The 27,370-nt window shown below is 39.2% G+C and overlaps 1 protein-coding gene across 17 annotated transcripts in view; it reads right to left on the reverse strand.

The window, feature by feature from the left end:
- PUM1 (pumilio RNA binding family member 1) overlaps nucleotides 1-27,370 on the reverse strand; it is a 109,946-nt gene that overhangs the window by 55,474 nt on the left and 27,102 nt on the right. For 11 of the 17 annotated variants that reach the window (XM_040974082.1, XM_040974079.1, XM_040974078.1 and 8 more), the window contains 2 exons: nucleotides 10,306-10,414; nucleotides 9,181-9,359 (listed from right to left, as the gene is read on the reverse strand). The exons of 4 other annotated variants lie outside the window; for them this stretch is intronic. In XM_040974082.1, coding sequence (XP_040830016.1) covers nucleotides 9,181-9,359; nucleotides 10,306-10,414 — 288 coding nt within the window. The remainder of the gene's footprint in view (nucleotides 1-9,180; nucleotides 9,360-10,305; nucleotides 10,415-27,370) is intronic. 2 more of the 17 variants (XM_040974091.1, XM_040974090.1) reach the window with 1 other exon arrangement.

The raw sequence follows: 27,370 nt of genomic DNA on the forward strand, positions 1-27,370 counted from the left end.
ATGTTCTACCAACAGCCTGTTTCAAGGAAGGTTATTCTTGATAAAGTAGCAGTATATCAAACTGAAGCATTTTGTGAAGACATAATTTATCTGTGAAGCATTTCAAAACTAAAAAGCCTGAAACACTAAGCCAAAAAGAATTGATCTGGTGTCAGAAATTATTATGTTCTGCTTTCTAAGGAAATTAAGTCAATTTCTTCTTAATTCAACATCCTGAATTAAGCCCTAGAAACATGAACCAAATTTACCTACATTTCCAAAGGAAAAGATTTTGCATAATGACACGACAGGGCATAAAAGTACATTGGAGAATATTATTCTGAAGGACATAATGTAAACTTTCTTGTGTAGAATGAGAGGCAGGCAGCCTTGCTTTTCCTCACCTGTGCACTTATACCAAGGATGAAAAACATGCACATCCAAATTAAAGCTCCTCATAGAGGGCAAGCTCATATCACAGAAAATGACAGATAGTGCATAGAACTCCCTGTCAGTACAACTAAGCTGTGGGGACAGGGGAGAAGAAATTAATGGTCTAAGACAGAAGAACAGCTCTTTCTTTAGTCACAGTCAGACTGATTGTGGGCAGGCCTGTAGCTGCAAACCCAAAAGACGCTCTCACTAACCCGGAAAGGGTAAGTGTGGGACCATGACAATCTGAGTTTAGAGCTCATTTTAAGTTCATAGCCATTCTTCAAGTACATCAGAGAAAAAGATTTTTTGAGGTAACATGAAAAAAGGAACAAATGTAACAAGTAACAAGGAAAGGATATAACATTGGCAACCAATGAAATGTGCCTTTTCAGGAGCTAATCCTTAGAGTATGAAGCTATCACTAATTGGAAAAGGTTGAATGATGGCTGATTAAGCATCACACTGAGATCACAGACTTGAGAATATAACAAGGGTCTAAAGCCAAAAGATTTTTCAAGATACCCAAAGCTAACAGCCTCCTCCAAGTAGCAAAAGTAACACCGACAGGAGCCATGTGTTCATTTCTATATTTGCACTGAACACAGTACCTGACAGAAGATCGATAAAAATGATGAAAAAATAAGAAGGATCAAAATATCCTGGAAAACTGAACTGATAAAAGATGTTCCTGTTGTCTTTCTATCATCAAACAAGAGTCCAGAAGCTGGTAACATGGTCTAAACAACCAGTTCTACCTCAATCAGTAAACATTAACGTCACCAACAAAAGCGCATGACAAGGACTATCTCTTCCATACTTAAGGAATCTTCCACAATTCTGCAATACGCATCACGGGCACCAATTTCTCATGAAGTGTTGAAGAGATCTTCGGGCAAAGATGGGAAAGAAATAGGATAAACAAATAATACAATTAATAAGAAGCTTCAACAAACAAGCAAGAAAACTGGTGGCAGGAAGTAGTAACTTGCTGCACTGATGCTGTGTTCTCTTCGGCGACCCTTAACAAGTGTATGCTATGTATCTGCTCAATTCATCTACAAGCTTACTGGGCTGGCCTTAAGACATCCTCACTTAAACCACAAAGGATTTGAGTTGTCTAGTGCAACTAGATACTTGTCTAGTGGAAATGTTTAATAACTAACAATATTGATGCTCTACTCTAAAAATGCCATTATTGCCTCAGTCCCAGGGTAGGCTCCTTCTGGGACCCAGGGACACTTCTACTTCATCATGGATGGCTATAATATGGACAATGAAAAATTTTACAAACAAGAAAAGCTCAGATCTAAAAAATGAGTACTAATGAAAATAGCTGATAGAAAGTTTAACTTCTGAATTATACAAACAGCGCTAAGTAGAAGGGCTTCTAATGAAGTCTGTTACTAAAAGCTACCATGAGGGCCTGGTGTGATAGCCTTGTGGCTAAAGTCCTTGCATTGCATAACATTGGGATGCCATAAGGGCACTGGTTCATATCCTGGCTGCTCCAGTTCCCTTCCAGTTCCCGGCTTGTGGCCTGAGAGGGCAGCTGAGGATGGCCCAAAGCCTTGGGACCCTGCACCCATGTAAGACACCTAGAAGATAATTCTTGCTCCTTGCTACAGATTGGCTCTACTCTGGCCACTGAGGCCACTTGGAGAGTGAATCAGCAGATAGGAGGTCTATCTCCTTCTGCCTGGAAATCTACCTTTCCAACTAAAAAAAATGTAAGATCAAAAAAAAAAAAAAAAAAAGATAACATGAGCAAGGGGAGAAGCTACTGTCATGTGATGCACTGGTTTACTGTATCACTAGGGATATGGGCATCTCAAGTTTAAGGCTGAAGTCTGAGCTCCTGTTCTATTGCCAGCTTCCTGTTAACACACACCCTTAATAGTGAGTCCCTGCCACTCCCACAGAAGTCTCACACTGAGCTCCAGGCTCCTGGCTTCAGTCTGGCCCAACTCCTGCTTTCAAAAGTATCTGAAAATGAACAAGTATATGGAAGGCATCTCTCTTTCTCTCTCAAAAAAAAAATAAATCATATAAATATACACACACACAAAAAAAACTCCTATATTTCTAGATATAACTACTATACAAATAAAATACTAACACTAGGTTTTGACCTAGCAGTTAAGTTTCAGAGCCTACAAAGAGCCAATTCCAGGTCCTAGATGATCCCAGATCTATACACAGATAAAGTAACATTCTCCAATGCCAAATGTCAAAAAAGCAGGAAAGGAGCACAAACATAAGAACAAATGGTTCAGATCAGAGTACATGTATCACAGTTTATTTTCCTCTGAGATTCATGTGAAACAAACAATTCTGAGTGAAGTCAGAATAACTACTCCTCTGGGTGTAGTGTCTTACATGGAAGAAGCAACACATTCTAACAAGGAGGGAGTAGTTTGTGTGCCTGATACTGAATTATGAAATTAAGACAATTATGCAGACTAAAATATTAGTTTCTCCTGAACACCTATTTTTCAAAAAATGTCAAAAATTTCAATTGTCAAATGCCATTCATATAGCAAATTATAATTCACAAAAATTTTCAAATAGTAAAATAGATAACCACATGAAACATTCTTTTGAACTTAATTAACCTATTAAGTAGATTCTTTTATTGAGAATCTACATCACAAACAGGCAAGTACAGCAAAGAGTAATACAATTAAGATTTGATTTAATACAAACTTTTGGAATCTCTCTTTCTCAGTTGACTTGAAGTCATATTTCCTCATAAATAAATTACTGCAGCACCAGCATGATAGCCTAGAGGCTAAAGGCTTCTCATAGCACGTGTTTAGATCCCATGACAGCTGGATAGGATCCTGGCTGCACCACTTCCCACCCAGCAACCTGCTTGTGGCCTGGGAAAATAGTGGAGGATGGCCCCAAGCCTTGGGACCCTGAACACAGATGGGAGACATGGAAGAAGCTCCTGACTCTTGGCTTCAGATCAGCTCAGTTCGGCTGTTGAGACCTCATGGTCACTTATGGGGAGTGAACAGCAGAGGGAAGATTTTTCTCTCTGTATCTCCTTGTCTTTGTAAATCTGCCTTTCCAATAAAATAAATCTTTCTAAATTAATTAATTAACGGAGACAGCAATATGAACTATTCCAAATATTAAACAATTCATTAATTAAAAATTATGGTAATTCATGAATTATAATTTTTTAAAATTCAAATACTGTTTGCTAGTACTTTATCCAATTTTCATGTTTTTCCCCATTGTTTCTGTGCACAAAAAAACTCTTCCATTAAGACACCAAATGTGTAACATCTTATATTTCTGACCTGGAAAGAAACTGTTCTGCTGGATTCATCAGACTTTGTCATACTGACTTTCTGAGGTTTGTACACAGAATTATGTGAATACCAACCACTGATTTTCTCAAATCTGATACAATACCAATTACAGGATATACCATGTTTTATGTGCCAGTAAGAAGGCAATACTGGGCAACCAAAGTACAACATGATTATATCATTTCAAACACTCAACCCAATTTCAAAATGTGCAATATATAGCTTAGAATAAGACAAATATACAAAACACTAATTAATTCAACTATTCAGATGCACAGAACGGTTGTTAATCAAGAGAAAGGAGAAAACAAATCTTCAAGGTAGAGAAAGTTACTTCTGTTTATTACAGAGATGAAGATCCCAAAAAGGACTTTCTAAAATTATCTAGTCAATGTCTAAATACTGAAAAAGAAGAGCAAGTGGACCTCTTGCTTGAGGGCAGCCCAACTCTAAAAGGCCTCCACCCTGTACAGCCTTCATCAGCCTTCTGATGATTTAATCTTCCAATTGATAGAACCATGGGCTTTTTAGGAGCAAGACTTTTACAATGCTTACCAAGCATTCATGCCACAGAGCCACTAAAAAATTGTTGGGTTTAATTATTTCCATTTTGTAAATAAAACAAAGCCTGGTTGAAATTCTACTCCATGATTATGATCTGTATTATATTATATTATCCAAAGTTTTTAAACAAAACCCAACTAAGTAGTATTTAAATAATGAGGCACAGGAAAGGAAGGAATCAAGTTTGGTAACCCAAATTAATTGCTCCAAAGTGCATGCAGCCACCAGATGGGAAAGCAGCACTTGTCTATACAACAAAAGAAGACCTTGCCAAGACACTTTTTCTAAAACTTCTGTGTATTAATCTTCTCCCAAAGTTTAGGTCTTCTTAGGACTGCCCTCGGCATTAAGCCAGCAGAGCAGAGATGATCCAGATCGGCCTGACTCCAACCTATCATCATCAGGAAAACTGGTATTCCAGAAGATCAGCAGCATATTCCATAGCTGCACAGTTTTCACTTATAAAGCTCAAAAATACAGTAATGACACCTCATTTCCTAAAACTTTAAAACATTTGAGGGGTAGCAAAGGAGAACATGTTTTATGCAAAGAATACAAAACAAAGATGGAGCAGATGTTTTGGCATAGCAAGTTAAGCTACTACTTGGGACATCCACACCCATAACATTGCCTAGAATCATCTCCTGCCTCTGCTTCCAATCCAACTTCCAAATAATGCACCTAGTAATTATCACATAATGATCCAAATACGTAGGTTCCTGCCACCCACGTGAGAGATCCAGATGGAGTTTCTGATTTCTAACACTCTCTTTTCAACTACAACCCTCTCAGGGCCAGGGCCAGTGCCATGGCATTGCAGGCTAAGCTTCCACACTTCCACCTGCAGCATGAAATCCCATATGGTCACTTGTTTGTGTGCCAGCTGCTCCACTTCCATCTCAGCCCCCTTCTTATGGCCTGGAAGCCCCAAATGCTGAAGTAGTGGACACAGCTTCCAGCTTCCAATTGGCTCAACACCAGCTGCTGGGGCCACTTAGGGGAATGAACCAGCAGATGGATGATCTCTCTCTTCCTCTCTGTAAGCCTGCCTATCAAATAAAAACAATTTTTTAAAATAAACTTGCAAAAATACATAGAGGGATAGATGATATGGCACAGAAAGTTAATGTTACATCCTGCATCATCATGCCTAGTTCAAATTCCAACTATATTCAATTGCAACCCAGCTTCCCTCTAATGTGTTCTGGGATAATGGTCCATGAACTTGAATTCCAGCCATGTCAGAGAACTGGGTGGAGTTCCTGGCTTCAGCCTGATTCATCCCTGTCTGTTGACATGAGGGGATGAATCTGTAGACTCTATCATACTGTGAATGTGAGTTTGTCTGCCTTTCAAATAAACAAATCTTTGCAAAAATTAGAATATTGGGAGCCAGTTCAGGCCTGGCACAATGGCTCATTTGGTTAATCCTCACTTTGCTAATGCCAGAATCTATTATAGGTGCTAGGTGGTATCCTAGTTACTCCACTTCTGATCCAGCTCCCTGCTTGTAGCCTGGGAGAATGCTCCAAGGACTTGAGACCTTGCACCCATGTGAAAGAATGAAAAGAAACTCCTGGGTCCTTGCTTCAGACTGCCCAGCACTGATTGCTGCAGCCATTTAGGCAGTGAACCAGTGGATGGAAGATCTCTCTACGACTCCTGGTTTTGGATCGGCTCAGCTCTGGCCACCGGGCCAACCTATGAAGTGAGCCAACATATGGAAGATCTTTCTGTCTCTCCTGAGATCTTTGTCCCTACTTCTTTCGGTATGTCTACCTTTCCAATAAAATTAATCTTTTCCAAAAGAAAGTTAAAACAAATAAATATAAGATACAAAAGAAAAACATGACAGCCATTTTTAGTTTTTCTCTTATTCTAAAAACAGCTATCCCAAAGGCTAAGATTCACGTGAACTATCAAAAATGTACAGTGCATATCAGTCGATTTGGGAAGGGTGTCTCAGCACTTCCTCTGAGGTCTACAATCACTTTGCCAGCAGAGATGACATAGCTTAGTAGAGGTGATACTGGTATATCCATCCAGTAAAATACTTGAGAACTCTCATCTACCACCTGAAGTACACTCTTTAAAATAACTGTTTATAAACAGAACCTGTTATCTGAACTAAACACATTGAATAATGAGCCTAGACCTAAAAAGTAAAAGCTCATGTATGTATATTATAAGCAGCATCTGTTTCAAGTTCCCTTGACTACAGGTTTGGTCATGTCATCATAACTAAAAAGCAGAGCTGAGCCAGCAGTGTATAAAACTGCTGTTACCCAGTTCCCTACTCCTTCGTACTCCAAGTCCCAAGCAGCCTGTCCATGTCAACCTGGTGGACTAATGTCACTCATCAGTTCTCATCACACTACAGGTACAACTCAAGTCAAAACAGGAGTCAACCTTCATTATTCACAACTGTTCTAAGAAGCTAGAAGAAAGCTCTAGAGAACTTTGATTTCTTTGCATATATTTCAACTCAGTAAATTACCTGCTTGTTAAAGAGCCCAAATTTCTGACCTTTTCTATTTTAATATCATTTCTTGCTCTGGTCATAACATTGTAAGAGAGCTACAAAAAAAAAAAAAAAAATCACCACTTTCTAAAATTGAAGATAGAGAAAAATCTTTACAAATTCAAATAAAAGACACTGAATTAAAAGCATACAGCTTGTTATAAAAGAAACTGATTAAATGGCTGTTTGGTAAGAGAAAATCAGGGCAAGCATTTGACTAAGGGATTAGAACATCATTTGAGATGCTGGCATTCCTCATGAGCCCTGCAGTTCTTGCCCAAACTACCGCTGTGGTTCTAGTTTCCTGCTGGTCCACACCCTCAGAGACTCACGTACAAGCAACCTTGCCACCTATGTGCAATACAGAGGCCCTGAGTCAGTATGTAGATTTTTTTTCCTCCTCTTGCTTCTCTACCTCTCAACAAAATAAAAGCATTTCTTTAAAAAAAAAAAAAAAAGGAAAACATTAGATAAAAAAAGAGTGGTAACTCAGTACCATTATATGTTTTTTCTAATCTCATTGATTTTTCTACCTTCTAGAAACCTGACAGTAATCCAGGTATATGCATCCTGCCGAACGCCCAAAACTTGCAACTGATCTCACACAAAGCAAGAAGTCCACACAGGCTCTAGCTCAACATTCTAGCACCTGATTATCAAAATATAAACATCTGCTTTAGTAAGTAATTGAAAGTTCCAGGCAGTATTTAGAAGGTAGGGAACTTCTATTCATAATGCTAGGTTAGAAAGAAGCAAATTGAGGATAGTGTGAACAGAAGAGAGGTAACCTCACTCTTCCCATGGGACAATAGGCAAATGGTAATGTGCCCTGTCTCTATTCTTCACATTCAGAATGGTGGATCTTATTCTTCCCAAGCAGCTCCTGGAGAAGGTTCAAATTTTAAAAAGGCATTTTCCAACTGCTCCACAAGCCACTAAACACAACAGGTTCAAAAAATTCAGATGAAATAAGGTCAGCTTTAGAAAAACTAGTTCTCAAAAACTGTACTTGATATTTCAAGAAGCTGCAGCAAAAACCAAATACTATAAGTTGTAAGTGGAATAGATGAAACAGCCCCAAACCTATGATACCTATTAATAGACATGTATAAAAATCTTTTTTTTTAATAAAGATTTATTATTTATTTTATTGGAAAGGCAGATGTACAGAGGAGAGACAGGAAGATCTTTCATCTGATGATTCACTCCCCAGGTGGCAGCAACAGCTGGTGCTGTGCCAATCCGAAACCAGGAGCTAGGAGCCAGGAACTTCTTTCCAGGTCTCCCACACAGATGCAGGGTCCCAAGGCTTTGGGCTGTCCTAGACTGCCTTCCCAGGCCACAAGCAGGGAGCCAGGTGCGAAGTGGAGCCACTGGGACTAGACCAGGCGCCCATATGGGATCCCGGCACGTTCAAGGCAAGAACCTTAACTACCATTACGCTTTCATGCCAGGCCCCAGACATGTATGAAAATTGTAAGCCACAAAAACTTTAAGACAGTTAAAGAGGCAAAACTATTGATATTAATTTTGGAGAATATTTCTTAACTGATTATTCAGGTATATTTATGAGTCCAAAATGATCTCAGCAAACTGACTCAGGAGGAAAAGCCATCCCAGCTGCGACATGGAATATAAAAATCACAGAACACCAAAATTAGAAGACTCACATGAAAATCTATCTGAAGACTTTTACAAATGATAATACAAAGAAACAATTTCAAGAAAGTCCATCTAAAATGCTTGTGGAAGATGAGGTAAGACTCAAGAAAGGCAGAGGCTGTAGACAAAGAGGATTCTGTGACTACAACTTAGGATCAAAGAAGTCAGTGGTGATGAATCAAAACAACAAAATACATTTAGACAAAGAATTAACAAGACTGCAACTTCCTGAGAGGCCAGGTGTGAGAAAGCAAGCTTCAAGGAGGAACAGAGATGATCCTCTGATTTAAGTCTAGCCAGCAAAACAAGAATGACTTCACACAGTGTGTCCATTTTTAGGGTCTTGGGGTACTGACAATCACTGCTCTCAAATCTGAAATGCCCCACTGACATTCTGCTTCAGACTTTCTTTTCCCTTTTAAAATTATTTTTCTGTTTTTATTTTAAATTAAAATTGGCATCTTCTGGTAGACTGTAGTTCTTACTTCATATTACCATCACTGTGTCCCACCCAAAACATGATTTGGAACTTTAGCTCATATATTCTACATAGTTTGCTGAACTGCAGCAGAAATGTTTTTTTGAAATATCCTGCAATTAGTGCTATTGGCTTCTAAGAAAACTAAACAGGCATGTTTTGCTTTAGGGGGAAAGGGAGAAAGAGAGAGAGATAGGAACAAGTTCCTCAAACCAACTTACAAATCCTCCTTTTCTTAGACAGGAATCGCCCGGGGATGAGCTCAACACATACTCCACCATGCTAACGCCTAGTCCCCCACTCTCCGACCGTGGGGACAGTACAGAATTGACCTCACTGTTCACATGGAAACTCTGACCAGGTCTTCTCTGCACCATGATTGGCTGGGAAACTGAATGATCTACAAAAAAGATACACAAGCATGATACAGTGCAGCCAGAGGCCAAACAAATCATGAGTGATGTCTCATGGGTAAACCAATGACTCGGAACCAGGAAATCTGCCATGGTCAGTTAAGTCAAAACCTGCTATTGCATCTTTCACTAAATTTGATATAGAACATAACTTAAGGAAATGGAACACACTTGTCATTTATCCAGCATAGTAGAGGAATACAGCAGTTCACATATCTGACTTATCTAGGTAAGGGGATAAATTAATATTAGACTCTTTTTAGATAACAATTGCTTTTTAGTATGGCTTACTGGTATGATAATATCACTAAATTATTTTACAGCCCTTTTTAAGAACAACATTGGTTTGATTTTTCTAATGATTCACTGTTGTGAGTGTCACTGTTACATTGTGCTATACCACAGTAATCAGTTCTTGGGTCTTCGTCTACTTCCCATCACCTGTAACTTCCATCTGCTGTCAGGTAGTCTGCTTCTCTAACTTCATTGCATCCCTCTTGGGGGACAATCCATCAGAAGAATGTCTTCAGTGACATCATTTGGCTCAAAGATAGATCATCCCACACATGGTACACAGGGACAAGGGGACAAAAAGAAACATGAACTTCAAATGGCAGGCATGGATTGAATTTTCTAATCCAGAGTGTGCTGACAGCAGTACAAATCAAAAATGTACAGCTAAAATCACGGTCAGTTCAACTTGACCAATCCTTTGTGGTTAGCACTTTGAAAAATACTGAAGATTTGCTTTGGTGTGAATTATGTTTTAATAAATTACATCATATAAGCTCCTTAATGGCAGTTTATACTACAAAACAGGACATTGCTTGACATGCTCATGTCACTGAAGTGAAATTCATGATGTGCCAATTGTTGAGGAAAGGAGCTCTAAGACAGGCATAAATCACAGTACAGATGCTAGATCTAGATTACCTGATGTTCCCCAGGCACTGTCTCGCCATTGATCACCCAGGAATATTCCTTTTGGTCCATCTTTGCTGGATTCATCTGTTTCCCAAAACTTTTTACCTGGCAAGAGCTGCTGCAAATTAAAAATAATAGATGCTTTTAAAGAATTCGTAAAGGATGAAAGTACAGCAGTCAATACTTTCTTTTAGACAAGGGTACTGAAGATGTTTGCATTTGCCCTGAAGATCTTCAATCACAGTACTCTGAGTACACAGCTGTGGTCTGAACACTACCATCCATCTGGTGAGTCAGACTGGCCTAAGGCTATAGGGGAACACTGATCAAATCATACAACACAGACTCAGCTTAAATATCTAGAAATATTCATTTGTCACATGCCAAGATTTTTCAAGGGGAGTGAAAGGAATTGTACTTGTCCTAATAAATAACTACTTGCTAAAGAGGACTCATATTGAAAAACTAAGTACTTATAACATTCACATAATTTTATAAAAAGAAAGTTTTAAAAAAAGAAAAACATAATAAAAAAATAATTGTCTACATGTATACCAATGGACTAAATGACTTGCATCAGTTCATCTATAAAACCCAGCTAGGGATTACTAAAGCAAATTTCGTTTCATTTACACACACAGACTCTGCTAACCAAAAAAATTTTTCTTAACTACAGCATTAATCTATTCCTAAGATTATGAAAAGACAGAAAAGGTATTCTCCTTTTTATAAAAGGAAAATAAAATCTAATACACATTAATTTTGAAAAAACTAGGCCTACCATTAAATCTCCTACATCATTCCATACTTCTTGGAAATTCAGGCATCAGGCATTATCAGCCTTAACCTAATGATAACCCTGAACTAGTTTGAATTTAAAAAAAAAAAAAAGAAATGTGTATATATAATATATATATAATATATAATATATATATATAAAAAGAAATGTGTATACATATATATGTATATATAATATATATATTATACCCTTCAAAATACAAAACAAAACAGCAGTTTTACACAAGATCAAATCATTGGTGAGTAGAACCACCAAGTCAAATGCTCAAATCTCATCACTTTTGGTTCTGCTAAGCAGCTCTACCATCTAAAAGGTCTTTCATTTTTTATGCTACTTTTCAAAAAGCTATTATTGCTCAAACAAGGAACCTGAAAATTCCAGATGGTATTAAGCACTGCTTCCAGCAAAAAAAGGCATGCTGAAGTGCCCAACTTTGTGAAAGGATTAAACTAGAAATGAAAAAGTATTTGTTCTTATCTTCTTTCCTGATTTTCCAAACAAAATCAGAGTATCTCTGAATCTGAATAACTTTAATCTTTCCTTAAGAAACCTTAGAAATGATATGATGAACATGGGATTGACAAACATCTGATCAATGTAGCTTTCCATACAATTTTGTATCCAAGATCTAATTTGCTATTTTCTAATCGAAAAAAGTCATGACACAAAGATGCAGCTCACTGCACTGGCAACTAAATTTCCTTAAACATGAGCAGGTATGCTAGAGTAAATTCCCAGTGTGTCCCTGCCATTTGCAACCTTGAGGACAGTGAAAATGGGAAGAAAAAGAGAGGGATAAAAACCAAGAGGAAGGAAGGGAAAGATGGTAACATGAGAAAGAGCCCAGATCAGAGCTGGGCAGTAGCGCCAGACCACAATGACCAACAGCAAACACTATGGGACTGTCCTATGCCTCATGCTCAAGTTACTGTGAGGGAAATTGTTTTTCAGGTTGAAATGATTAAAAATATTGGCAATGAGTACCTAGCACAGTGCCTACAACAAAGTTCATGTTTAATAAATGTACAAGTAGCATCACACCTAGGCACAACAGCTGTGAAATTACGTAAGGCATGCTGAAAATTCATGTGATTTGTAAGTGGCAATTCAAGAATTCCATAACTTCTCTTCTGTCTCAAAATTTCCCTCTTCAAAATTTACACAAATAAGGTTTCTTTCCCTTTTGGTTGTCCCTTTTCCAAACATAATTCTAATTTTTCTCCTGTATTTTGTAGGTAACCCATTTTAACAACCTGTTTCTGTACCAACTGTAACAACGAAACAACAGGATACCTCATTTGTTGCTATATGCTCTCTCTGTGTAACAGGAAGAGAATCAATGTGATTACTGAAAACTCAGGGGATAGCTTCCGAAACTACTTCTCCACAAGCAAGTATGGGAATCAAAAGTTGTCAAAGTGCTTACTGAAACCCGCAGCCTTGAATTCAAGATTTCAAAAATGACTTCTAGGGACAGGTTACTGTGGGGTAGCTGGTAAAGTTGCTGCTTGCAATATCTCACACAAGAGGGCCGGTTCCAGTCACATCTGCCCCTCTTCTGGATCCAGCTTTCTGCTGACACAGGTTGGGGGCAGTCGATGATGTCCCGCGCTTTGGACTCTTGCTCCTACATGGAGAAGTGGACGAGTTCCTAGCTCCTGGCTTCAGACTGGCCCAGTCCTGGATACTGCAGGCATTTGAAAAAGGAACTACCAAATGGAAGATCTCCTCTCTCTCTCTCTCTCTCTCTCTCTCTCTCTCTCTCTCTCTCTCAAGTAAATGAAAATAAATAATAATTTTAAATGCCTTCCAGGATATTTGCCAGATTGTAAAAATGTGTACATCCAACAGTAGGTAAATACATAAGCAAGACTGCTCTACAGTTAAATTTCCCAACAACATACTACACATGAGCCAAATTACTAACAACACTCTACTCTGAGGTAACACTAGACGCAACAGATCTCTAAGGACTCTGCACTTAGGGTTAGGCTTAGCTCAAATCTCTAGGTTAGATACCAACAGGCAACTGTTTCTCCCACTAGTACAATCAAAAAAAGCATACATCACAAAAAGTTAGGAGCAGCTGCCCTAAAAGCAAACTTTACATGCTTCCTCAATCAACTCTTTTCACTAAAAACAGCACTCACTGGAATGGCAAGGCTGGAAGAGAGAAAGAAAAAGTAAGCGGGCAAGAAGGGTAGCAGCACACTAGGGGAGAGAGGTGGAGGGGAGAGCTGTAAAGCTGCTCTGCAAATTGCAAAGAAAGTAAAAGAACAAAGCAAGGTATCTGTGCAGATGCAGAAGCGAGCTAAGTAAAGTTGTAAAAGTCTCTGGGTATTACACAGACCTAACATTTCTGTTCCTCCAAAATAAATCCATCTAACAGTTTCCAATTACTGAGGGGAGCAGTATCTGAAACAATTCTAAATACCTAATTCCCCTCCTTTGCCCGTGGACTGGACCTACTGACTTGCTACTAAGAAATGACACAGAGCAATTCAGTGGGATGTTATAAAACACTCATGTCCATCTTGCTCACACCCTTCTCTCTTGCCCTCTTGTTTACTTACTTTGATGAAGACAGTTGGCATGCTCTAAGCTTGCCTATGAAGGGGTCCACATGGCCATCTCTCGACAAGAGTTCTTCATAAACAAAAACCTCGGGCCCGGCGGCATGGTCTAGCAGCTAAAGTCCTCGCCTTGAATGTGCCGGGATCTCATATGGGCGTCGGTTCTAATCCCGGCAGCTCCACTTCCCATCCAGCTCCCTGCTTGTGGCCTGGGAAAGCAGCTGAGGATGGCCCAAAGCTTTGGGACCCTGCACCGCTTGGGAGACCCGAAAGAGGTTCCTGGTTCCCAGCCTCGGATCAGCGCAGAACCGGCCGTTGCGGCCACTTAGGGAGTGAATCATTGGATGGAAGAGCCTTCTGTCTCTCCTCCTCTCTGTATATCTTTGTAATAAAAATAAATAAATAATCTTAAAAAAAAAAACTCAATCCAACAATACGCAAAACCTGTATCATGTCATCAACCTCCAGTGAGCTCAGCAGCTGACTTCCCAATCAAGTGCTGATATGAATACAGCCCTAATTGGAAACATGAAAGGCAGTTTATGAGGGCCCAAACAAGGCCATACTTGGGTTCATCACCTAAAAACTGTTACGCTAAGAAGCTGTGAAGCTGTGAAGCTGCCACTGAGGTGACCTAACCAGCCTCCCTATGCACCTGAATTAAGTGCTGCCTACACTTCACATCTGGCTTCTGCTAACACCTTGGTTCCCCAAGTTTCTGGCATGAACACCTAAACCAACCTAAACTCAATCAAAAAAGTCACTGCTGTGTGCAGTGTCCCAACTTATCCCTTTAAAAACTGAAACAAAGACTTTACTGAAAGAAGTAAAAACAACAGATCACAGAAGGGTCATACAAGGTTCGTTGAAAACAAAGTTTAGGGAACCTGCATGATGGCTCAACTGGCTAATCTTTCACCTGCAAATACCAGTATCCTATATGGGCAGTGGTTCATATCCCAGCTGCTTCACTATCCATTCAGCTCCCTTGCTATGGCCTGGGAAAGTCTCGGGTCCTCCCTCCCTGCGTGGGAAAACTGCAAGAAGCTCCTGGCTCCTGGATTTCAATCAGCTCAGCCCTGGCCATTGTACTCATTTGGGAGACCGAACCAGCAGACAGATCTTTCTATCTCTATCACTCCTGTCTGTAAATCTCCCTTTCCAGTAACAATAAATAAACCTTAAAAAAAAAAAAAAAGGCTCAGGTCATAAGAAAGTAACAAGAATTAGAAATTGGTCCAACAAGAGCAGGGGAGATGCGGGAAGTCTGATGTGCAGCATTATGCAGCTAGCTGTCAAGGGAAAGAACAAAAGATGCACCAAGAAAGTCTATCTCCATAAAAGCAATCAATGCATCATGCTCTACAGATGCTAACTTGATTACAGCATCCTCACACACACAAACTTTCCATTTCCTCAGCTCAAACTCATTTCCCAAGCAATCTTAAGACAACCGACCTCTTCCTACACCCAAGCATGTTAGTCACTGAACACAGTAAAGTTGAGTCCACATTAGAGCTAATTCTTTTTTTATATGTAAACTAGAATCACAGACTTACACAGAGAAGGAAAAAGAAGAATTTTTCATCCGCTACCCAAGTGCTGCAACAGCGGCAGCGGAGCCGATCTGAAACCAGGGGCTTCTTCTAGATCTCCCCTGCAGGTAGAGGGGCCCGAAGCTTTCCCATGCCACAAGCAAGGAGCTGGATGGAAAGTGGAGGAGCAGAACACAAACCAGAGCCTATATGGGATCCCAGCACTTGAAGGGGGAGGATTAGCCAATTAAGCCACTGCTCTCTGGCCAGCACAACCTAATCCAACCATCCGATCAGCCTGGAGTCAGTACAAGGATACTTATGGAAACCTTCAATGGAGAACGAGAGTTGGAAAGGCCCTAACATTCCTAGGAACACAAAAAAGTTGTACTTTTCCTCGTAATACCCCGTCAAATGAGATGTCTAACGTTCCCAACAACAGCAGATATTCTCAAATCTTTAGGGGAAAAGAGTTTACATTGTTCAGTCCACCTAGAACCACGGGGGTAAGGCAAAGAAATGAAGCATTGGCTGAAGAAACCAAATAACCACTCGGGAAAATTTGGTCTGGAAATACCTTTTTGCCATGACCAAAAAAAAAAGCCACATTTGCAAACTCATCTCATACATCCCTAATAGGCAAGAAGCTTTATATTATAAAAGAATACGAAACTTTATGTAATAAATAATCAGTAATACAATCACAAAGCAAACATGAATGCTATCTTTTTTTTTAACCTGATTTCAAGTATCAGCTATGGGATTTTAAGCATTATCTATTTTCTCACCTAAGAAACAAATAATTGTGAAATTAAATAAGGCCAAGTGTGTAAGCATGAAGTACAATGCTAACAGTAACCACACAGCAGTCAGTTAAGTAGTAACCACCAGGATCTCAACAATGCTAACGATTTGCCTACACAACGCTCCTGCATACTAGGCAGCCATGATGAGCACATCACCAAACTCCCTTTTGCATAAATCTTGTAAAATTAACACTTTTAGGAGGAGCATTGTTGTGCAGCAAATTAAGGTGCTACCTGCAACACTGGATCCCATATGGGCACCAGTTCAAGAACAGGCTGCTCCACTACCTATCGATTCCCTGTTAACGTGCCTGTGAAAGCAGTGAGATGGCCCTGCACCCATGTAGGAGATCCGGGAAGAAGCTCAGAGCCCTTGTCTTGAGCCTGGTCTAGTCTCAGCTGTTGTGGCCTTTTGAGGGCTGAACCATTTTAGACTTTGCTCTATTCCCCTTTCCCTCTGAGGCTCTGCTTTCCAAACAAAACAAAACAAAACAAAAAAACAGGGCTAACCAAAACTGCAAAAAAAAAAAAAAAGCAGCAAGATGCTTAAGAACTATGTTTGTTTGATCATAACACAATTAGCATTCAAGTAAGAAAGCATCAATGAGGTTTCCTGATGGTATTAACACTACATGGGCATGCCAACAGCTGCTTTATACTCAAAAGGAATGAAATTAATTTGCATCCTATATAGCTGCAGAGCTATTAGAAGTAGAAATTAAATGTCTTACTGAATATTCTCTTCATCATCTTAATCCAACAGGAGAAACTGACAGCAATGCAGAGAAACGAAATTTCAGAACAGACTGAACTGAAAATATCTGACTGATAACCAGCACTAGCTTTCAAATAAACTGAAATAGTATAAAATATACATATAATATGTAAAGTGCTTTCATAAATACAATGAATGACTAATGAAGCTTCACACAAAAGATTTACCCTATTATTAGAAGGAAAGCCTGGGCCTGCGGGAGGAGGGGATAGAGGAGGTAGTAGTTAAGCCTTCGCCTCCTGCAGCAGCATCCCACATGGGCCCAGTTCATGGCCCAGCCACTGCATATCCAATCCAGCTCCCTAGTAGTGTGCCTGGGAAAGCAGCAGAAAATAGCCCAAGTCCTTGAGCCCCTGCACCCATGTAGGAGAGAGACCCCAAAGAAATTCCTAGTTTCCAGCTTCAAAGAAGCCCAGCTCTGGCCATGGCAGCCATGTAGGGAGTCAATAAAGATTTCCCTCTCTCTCCCTCTCTGTATCTCTTTCAAATAAACAAACAAATGTTTAAAAAAATTAAACTGACTTTTTAGAAGACCCTGTCTGGGATGCCCACATCTCACACTGAAGTGCTTGGGATCACATTCCAGCCCGGGATCCACTTCCAATTTCAGTTTCCTGCTAATGTGTACTCTGTGAAGCAGATATCAGCTTAAGGAATTGGGTCTATACCCACCTGAGCAAACTGGCTTCAGCTCTGGGCTCCAGGCTTCAATCTGATCCAGTTCTGGCTGCTGCATATATTTGGGAAGTGGGCCAGCATACATCATTTTTGTCTGTCACTTTTGGAAGCTAGGTAAATAATTTCTAAGAAAACTCCACATTGCAAGTCTTTCTAGCAAGACAGACAGATGCTGGACATGGCAGTTAAGATGCCCAGACCACCACTTCCCTCCCCCATCAGAATGCCTGGGTGTCCCACTTCCAGGCTCAATTCCAGCTCTCTTCGTGTGAATCAGGCAGAGGCGATGGCTGATATAACTGAACTCCTTCCCTCGACATGAGAGCTCACTGCACTCCCAGAACCGAGCTTCAGCCACAGTCACTGTAGCATTCGAAGAAGGATAGAGCAAACAAGAGTTCTCATTGTTTCTATATTTCTCCAATAAATTTACACAATTTTTTAAGGTGTGTAAGGGAAGAGGCACTGTGATGTAGTGGGTTAAGCACCCACTGGGATGCTGATTCTAGTCCTAGGTGCTCTGCTTTTAAACCAGCCCCTAGATAATAACATAACATGTGTAACAAAGCAACAGATGATGGCAAAATTCCACCCATGTGTAAGAACCAGCCAGAGGAGTTCTGGCATAGTGGCTTCAGCCTGGACGCTCCTTGGCTGTTGTCACCATGTGGGTAGTGAAATCAGCAGATACAAGATCAATTTCTCTCTCTAACTTTGCATTTCAAAATAATAAAGAAAAAAAGATTTGTGTAAACAATAAAGTTGAAAGTAAACTAAATATTCAACAAGGTAGTTGTGAGACAAAGCTTACAGAAACACCCATAATCATTACATGTAATATTTATAAAATAGCAAAATTTCAAAATAAAAGGCAAAACTTTTAATGTAAACATTGCCCCTTCTTCATGTCTGCTTCCCCTTTGGAATGTGTCCCTTCTGGACGATGACTGGAAAGAGAAATAGCTGCTTGTTGGTACAAAAGAAATCACTAATTACTTCTTACAAACTATATATTTATAATTTACAACAAAACCAATTTTTTTTTTATATCGATTTTCACTTTAGCATGACTTTAAATGGAACAAAATATAGTAGTTGTTTAAGGATGAGACCTCACACTAGATGCTTCAAACATTTGTAAGAAAAAAAAAAAAAGCAAAACTGCAGCTTAAATCAGGACTGTTTAAAACATTGAAAGAGTTGGTATCTGGCGTAGTGTTAAAATGTTCACCTCCCACACAGGAACGCCTAGCTTCCATTCTCAGCTCTGGCATCTGACTGGAGCTCCCTACTATAGCAGACAGTAGTGATGGCTCAAGGACTTCGGTTCCCACCATCCACTGAGGCTGCCTTTTGCTAAAGCCAGGCTAGTTACCTAGCAAAGCCCCAGCCAGGGCAGGCATTGGGGAAGTGAATCAGAGTATGTAAAACTCACTGGTGCTCTCTCTTTCAAATTTAAAATAAATAATATAATTTTTTTTAAAGTTTATTGTCAAATTTGGGGGAATACCAACTAAAGCTGCCACCTGTAACACTAACACAGATATCCACAGCAATAACTTCTTAAAAATATTTTAGTTGAAATATAGCATACTCTTAAAAATTACAAGTTGGGGCCCAACTTGGTAGCCTAGCGGCTAAAGTCCTCACCTTGCACACACCGGGTAAGGTTCTAATCCCAGTGGCTCTGCTTCCCATCCAGCTCCCTGCTTGTAGCCTGGGAAAGCAGTTGAGGATGGTCCAAAGCCTTGGGACCCTGTACCCATCTGGGAGACCTGGAAGAGGCAACGAGCTCTGGATTGGCTTAGCTATAGCCACGGCGGTCACTTGGGCAATAAAACAGCAGACAGAAGATCTTTCTCACTCTCCCTCTGTATATCTGCCTTTCCAATACAAATAAATCTTGGGGGAAAAAAACAAAAGAAAGAAAAGTTGGAGCCAGTGTTGAGACATAGCAGGTAAAATCACAATGTCAGCATCCAGGTGGGTCCCAGCCATTTTACTTCATACTGCTGATGCGTTTGGGAATGCAATGGAGGATGGATTAAGTGCTTGAGTTTCTGAGCACCAACATGGGAGACAAGGACAAAACCCCTAGCTCCTGGCTTCAGTTTGGCACAGCCCTGGTCACTACAGCCATCTGGGAAGTAAACCAATAAACAGAAAATATCTATCTCTCCGTAACCTTGTTTGAACATACCTTCAAGAGCATAGCTTGCACTACTCACTACTTTTAATAGCGGTAAGTGTAACACACTCTGCCTTGAAAGACCTTAAAAAAAAATAAAAACAAGAATCCAGCAGATACAATTACAAGGAATGTTGAGATAAGCTCTCATGACCCACTTAAGATAAATGAAGGAACAGTAACCCAACAACACAGAAATGAACCAAAGAAAAGAATACTCAAGGAATTCCTAAAGAAGAGAAAGAAACAGCCTGGGTTCACTGCTAAGAACTTTCTGCAATCATGGAAGGTAGGAAGGAAAGCAAGTAAAGAGGTCTCCCCTCGGAACGTAGAGCCTTCAACATGAGGGAGCACACTGAGACGGTAATAAATGCATACAGACTACATGGAACCAGGTCCACAACCGGCGCTGACATATAGCATTTATTTCCCACAAACTAACTGTCCCCTCCAAAATGAGGTAAGAAAAATCAAATGGATTTTGGCAGTCCGGATGTTGGAGTCTAAGTAAGGGGAATGCTGATAAGAGACCTATGGAAAGGGAAGAAGTAAGAACTAATGCCCAGATTATGCTCCACTTTCAAAGCATGGTTCTAAAAACAAACAAACAAAAAAAAACACCCTGTAACTTCAGAAGTTAAATCTGTCAAACCCATTATAATGAAGTCACTCAGTATACAATCTCCAGTTTATCATCAAGGTTCTTTGATTTGAAATTTATTTTGCAGAGCTGTTTAATGCAAACGCTAAAAGAAAACTGTATCCAAGTATATAACAGTATGGTATTTCAAGTTTAGCTTTCCTAAGTCCAAAGAGCTACCTTGAAAAATCTACTTTGGCCCCAGTGCCGTGGCCTAGCAGCTAAAGACCTCACCTTGAAAGTGCCAGGATCCCATATGGGCGCCAGTTATAATCCCAGCAGCTCCACTTCCCATCGAGCTCCCTGTTTGTGGCCTGGGAAAGCAGTTGAGGACGGCCCAAAGACCTGGGACCCTGTACCCGTGTGGGACACCCAGAAGAGGTTCCTGGTTCTCAGCGCAGTACCGGCTATTGCGGGCACTTGGGGAGTGAATCAACACATAGAAGATCTTTCTCTCTGTCTCTCCCCTCCTCTATATATCTGACCTTGTAATAAAAAATAAATAAATCTTAAAAAAAACTCACTTTGCTCTATGGACTCAAATTAGAGTCAAGATAAGAGTTTGATGGTTGGCCCAACACAGTAGCCTAGCGGCTAAAGTCCTTACCTTGCACATGCTGGGATCCCATGTCCCGGCAGCCCCACTTCCCATCCAGCTCCCTGCTTGTGGCCTAGGAAAGCAGTCAAGGATGACCCAAAACCTTGGGATCCTGCATCCACGTGGAGAGACCTAAGGGAAACTCCTGGCTTCGGATGAGCTTTGGATCTGCACAGCTCTGGCCATCACTACTTGGGGAGTAAATCTCCCTTTCCAATGAAAAATAAACCTTTAAAAAGAATTTGCTGATCCTTAATTGTTACTATAGTAACAAGACAAGCTTGCAGTTAGCTCTTCATTAGATGGTTGCTATTAAACTCGCAAACACACAAGAATTTCCCATGTTCTTTATGCACTGAGGAACTAATAGTCATCCTCATCCTTAAAACCAAGGCCAAAAATATATATGGTTCATACCTTCATAAAAACAGCAAGACTTCAAAACGACATGGATGAAAATTCAGAGATGCTGGCTGCACCATAAACTCCACGCTATTTATGATAATCTCACTGGGACACAAATCATTTCTCTATTGCACATCATTCCTTAATCCACTGAAATTATCAATTATTTGGAATTGAGTGAAAATACACTTATCCTTGTTAACTTGACAGACTGACAGGTATGCTCAAAAGGTGCTCAAACACCCAGGGTAAACATGCTTTTTACATGATACAGAAATAAGCATGTAAGAAAACAGCACTTTTGGGCCAGCACTGCGGCATAATGTTAAAGCCACCAAATGCAATGCCAGGATCCCTAAAAGGTGACAAACAACCCAAGTGGCTGCCCCACTTCTGCCCTGATCAGGACCAGGGCCTGGGAAAACCAGCAGAAGGTAGCGTAAGTACCTGTGCCCCTGTCGCCCTCAAAGGAGACCTGGATGAAGAACCTAGCTTCAACCTGGCCCAGCCTCAGATGTTTTGACCATCTGGGGAATGTAAGTAGCAGATAGAAGATCTCTCCCTTTTCCTATACATCCCCGCCATAACGCCTTCAAACAGGTAAATGAATCTCAAACAAAGCAAAACAAAACAAAACAAAAAAAACAACACAACATTATTGTGCCTGGGTTACCTATGCTACCTATAAACAGGGTCATGGTTTGTTTTGTTATATACCATACGATACAGTTTATACTATACACTTTAATCTGTCACTTAAGTACATTAATAGTATAATAGGTCTCCACTTTGGGGCCAGTGTTATGGCCTGATGCATTAAACTGCATTTTAAAATGCTGGCATTCCATATGAGGAACACTGATTTGAGTGCTGACTACCCTTGTGCCTGGGAAAGCAGAGATCATGGTCCATGTGGCTGGGCCCAGCAACCCACATGAGTGACTCAGATGGAGTTTTGGGATCCTGGTTTCACCTCTGCCCTATCCTGGCTTTTTCAGGCATTTAGGGCGTGAATCAACAGATGGAAATTCATAGTCACATATGGCTGTTCTCTCTCCTTTTCTCTGTCAATCTGCCTTCCCTATAAGCAAATAAATCTTTAAAAATAGGTCTGTGCTTTATTAAATAAATATATGACTATTATAATAGTATTTGAGAGCCATACATATAATAACTAACTCAAACATCACATAGGAAACTTATAAAGCTCATGGGAAAAAAAAAGTGAAAATATCTAGATTGGTTTGTGGCCAACCCTCTTCAATCCCTAAAACTAAAAACAAATCAACTCAGAGAAGAATATTTTAATACTCAAGATATAACCAAATACTCAAACTTCCCAAACACCAGGTCAGCCTCAGTGAATTTTTAATTATGTTCAGTAATTACACCAGGACACACAGGCCTAGTATAAATAAGTTCCCTTTTTCATTCATTTAAAGAAACAAATAGCAATAAAGAAAATACACTACTTCCTCTAATAAGATGAGCCACAGCATAACTTAAGCAATCAAAATAAAACCAGTTCTTTTGGTGTTTGGGTTCCTTACCAGCAAACTATCATAAAACAAGATGAAACTGCCTAGAACATGCTTGAATAAGCAAAATAGTAAAAGTAATTCAGTTTCTAATCATCATTATGGCTCTTATGTATGTACAATGGAGACATGTTTCCAAACCCCCAGCATGTTATAAGCGTATCAATGTGATTAACTGAAAGACCCTTTATAAAATTTGCTTTCACATTGGATTCAATTCATGGAACAACCAGAATTTTTTTTGTAAACAACAAATGTTTACAAAAAACTACCAAATAATTTTTTAAATCTACATGTCTGAAGATTAAATAAGTACTTTCAGTATTCTCTGCCCCTTAGCTTCTCCTCACATCCCTGAGTGTGTAATCTGAACAGAAAATACAACCATCCCTTAAGAATTGGACTGAAAATCTTAGTCAAATTGGACAGGGATCTCAATTTCTAATATAAAAAAGAATTCATACTTAGAAAAATAAATACAAGTATATAATTCTTTCAATACAATATACCAAGTAGTTGTTTACAAAGTGTATAGCTAAAGCCCCTAACCTAATCTGTATGCATGTGAACAAAATATATACATAAATTTCATTCTGTTTGAATTGCCCTCCAGAGGTTCTAGCTGATGAGAGCAGCAAAGCTTGTACAGAGGACTTGATACTTAAAGCTGATTTTAAATGAGTAGATATGAATATGCAGAAGGACCAGCAGAAAAACTCAGGATTTGGAATAACAGAGATCTAAGTTCAAATAAGTCAGTCATGATCCCATTTAATACTCAAATCCTCTTTGCCTGATCTACAAAAGTTCATGAAAACTATAACCCAATGAAACCTTCCATTAACCTCTTATTTCACAAGGGATATTTATTCTAAAAGGCATCTTTTAGACATTTGCTGATGGATCCTAAAAAAAGGTTATTCTCTTTTCGATTCTTTTGAACTCAAGAAATAAGGGCACATTCTTATGAAGAAATCTTAGGTCAGCAAAGATCCCAGGCAGTTTAACCTCTTTGACTTACAAACAGGAAAAAGTAATGTCCAAGATGATGAGCTGTGCTTACTAAGGCTCAAAACTGAATCCAAGGTTCTGGTCCAGTACTATCATTATTTTTTTCAGCTTTGCCACCCTTTAGGAGCTCTTCTAAATCACTATCAAATATCCCTCTCCACAAGCCACTATGCTGTCTCACATTTACACACAGAACTCCTATCGGACGTCTAACAAGAATCTGTAGCTGTAAGATGGCTCACCTTATTATACTTCCAATGAACAGAGTAGAATTCCTTATCACTCCATATATAACAGTACTTTCCAAATTGCCTTCATCAGGTTTACAAATTTGTCTATTACCAAGGATAAGTTCTTTTCTAAGACAAAAATGAAGGGCCACATATTTAAATACATTACTTTTATTCCAGAAATAAGATAGTATCCACTACTATCTTAACTACCCTGGAAGCTGTCAAGTTTATTTACATGTAAAGCATTACAAACTCTTTTAAAAAGAAAAATGGTTTCTGCTCTTTAAAAGTTAAAAAGTCAATTATGCAGAATAAGATGCCTTTCTGTTAAGGCTCTCGAAGTATTTCTCAATTAGAGTTCCTTCCCTCTTTATAAATCCATGCTTTCACACTGTCCGTCCAATAGCAGAGCAGGTGAGTAAATGCACCATACACCAAACCAATGTAGAAACTAAGCCCCGAATCCATGGTCAGGGAACCACCCTTTGTACTATATAGTTACCAACTGGAACATTTAACCAACAGGCTAATTTCTTCAATCAACTAAAGCTATTCATGCACATGTGACTTTAACAGGAAAGTAAACGAAATACTTCAAAATGGGTGAACTTGATGCTCAGGCATTTACATTTATTTTGTTCCCTCTCCAGAACAGGAGCCTAGCAACTGTATTTTGAGTCCTTCCTCAACGAGAGCTATCCCTAGCACAACTAGCAAAGAAGTAAAATCTAAGTTTAGCCACTTCTTAGCAAGATTTCTTCTGAGAAATGCTTTAAATCTTTTGATGTAGCACCAAGAGTGTGGTAGTGGCTTTGACAGAGAAATCTAACAACCAAACAACACTAGCTTTAACTACTAGAAATTGAATACTTTGGATCCAATTATTTTCATTCTAAATATTTTTACATCATGCGTATAGGGATTATCTACCCTAACAAAAATTCATACACTTGTGTAAGGTGCACATAAATGCATTTGTACAAACACACAAAAGTTAGCTGCAACAAAACCACGCTGACTTGAAAGCCCATAAAACTTCCTTGAACTTTTAGTTTGTATTATATTTATATATACTTCCTCTCAGAATCTGTATTATAAAAGCTTTTTTTTCTTTTGTGTCCTTCCCCATTTTGTTCAAGAACAGAAAAAAATTCTTCCTGAATCAAATTCTAACTGGTGTAGAAGCTGCTTCCTAATATTACACCTCCCAAAAAGCCATCTCCAACAATGACCTCTTCATCTCTTGACTCCGACCATGCTTAGAAAAAAAGCAAACTGGGCTTTCTTTTGTTTTGTTTTTTGTTTGTTTGCTTGTTTTCATGTGCATTTCCTTTTCCCTCAACTAACTAAAGAAAGAATTCCTTGAACAAACATCTTGCTCCATTCAAAGTTGTGCCCAGGGCAGGAGCTGAGCCAGCCATCCAATGCCTGTGCTCCAGAGAGCAGTGCCTGCCCATTAGCCAGCTCCAGCTCCTCACTCCAACTTTCTGCCAGTGCAGACCCCAAGAGGCAACTCTGTTGGCTCAAGCAACAGGGTTCCTGTCACCATGTGAGATACCTGGATTGAGTTCCCTACTTTGAGCTTTTTTCTCACACTCACACTCAAATAAATGCATTTTTAAAAATAATGATGACTTCAGTAAGGTGTATGTATTTGGGGAGTAGGTATATCAAACATTTCACACATCCTATCCCAAAAATAACAATTTTTATAAAGCTAACAAAAATGATTCTCACTTATTTTACAAATTCTAGGTTTATTTATCCTAATTAAGAACATGTGCTTTAGAGTAGAAACCAGGTGAGAATTTCAGCTCTATCATTTACCAGATGTGTTACCCAGGACAAATCAACTCACTGCTCTAGTTAGCTTCTTTATCTGGACAGAACTGTTCTCCTGGTGTTACTGATAAGGTAATATAAACAAATGGTGGTTGCTCCAGGTCTCAACTAGAAAGTGGTGCACAATGGTAACTGTCACTGTTACTTTGTGAATCAGCAGGAAAGAAAAAAGTGACAGATAATTATTGCCTGAATATATATAAACACATGCATCAGAAATGTCACTTCTGGGAGAAAAAAATGATTTGAAAGATTAATACTGTCAACTTGTTATTTTAAAATCACCACCTATTCAATTCCACATGCAATAAGTCTTCAGATATTGTAAGCTCCTTCTTACAAAACAGAAAAAGGGTATTATTCCTAATTTTGGCTCCAATTTTTAAAACTGGAAATAATTTTTGGTGAAGTTAAATTAGGTTAGAATTAAAGGAGTGGGGTAAGAAGATACATGTAGTTTATAATAGCTTCTAACATCTAACAAACCTTTCAGCTTTAGCTTTGGCTTCCAGAAATTAAATACAAAGTCTTTTATTCGATAACCATACCAGGTTTATTGATGTGCACTGTTTCAATGATACTAGGCAGGCACAGAATACAATCATCTCTTAAAAGTCTAGAGGAAAAATAAATGCGAAACTCATGAACCCAAGATGCTAGGACACAGGACCCTGTGATCACAGAAGATTCAGAAAAGTCGGAAACAGAATCTTGTAACTAAGGAAGCCAGGAACTTAGGACCAAAACACCAAAACTTTTTAACTATTCACTGTCTAACCAAAAAGACTAGCAACAAACATGTTTTACCATTCTTCACTGTGAATCCTCAGAATCTAGCACAGTGCCTGGACCAAATAATACTTGCCAAATCAAAGAGCAAATGTATCTGATGAATAGTTTACAGGAGAAATCTAGCGTGAAACAGTGCTCCTTTCTTCAAAACATTAAATAGATGCAGGAGCTTTGAGAAGCAAACAAATATAAAACAGAAGAGAAAAACATTCCAGAACAAGAGAATCACAAGTAAACAGCCATTTGTGAACCTAAGTAAAGTAGCTAATTCGAGTTCTATGTTCCATCTTTGTCCTCAAGGCATACTTATTGTTGGTAACTAGAATCATCAAAGTCAGCTGGACTTTAAGTATCTATACTCAACCTCCTTTTGGAATTAGGACAGCCTTCCCATCATTGCAACGAATGGTAACAAATGCTGTTTTTCCTAAGCTTAAAACACTTCAAACAAAGCAAAATTCTTATTTGAGAATGTGCTCTAAGAGATCACCTTTAATGTCTTTAATTATTTGAAACCCCTTCAAATGTAGTCCTAAGCACCTTGTGAGAAAAAAGAACTACTGCAAAAACAGGCTATCAGATTACTCCAAGTAACAGCTAATATGCAACCCCCTTTTCCACTCCCACAGAACCTGCCCCAGGGAAATGAGGCAAGGAGAAC

Source organism: Ochotona curzoniae, unplaced genomic scaffold (assembly GCF_017591425.1).
Source record: "Ochotona curzoniae isolate NIBS_2020 unplaced genomic scaffold, NIBS_Ocur_1.0 contig_2404, whole genome shotgun sequence".
NCBI classification, from domain to species: domain Eukaryota; kingdom Metazoa; phylum Chordata; class Mammalia; order Lagomorpha; family Ochotonidae; genus Ochotona; species Ochotona curzoniae.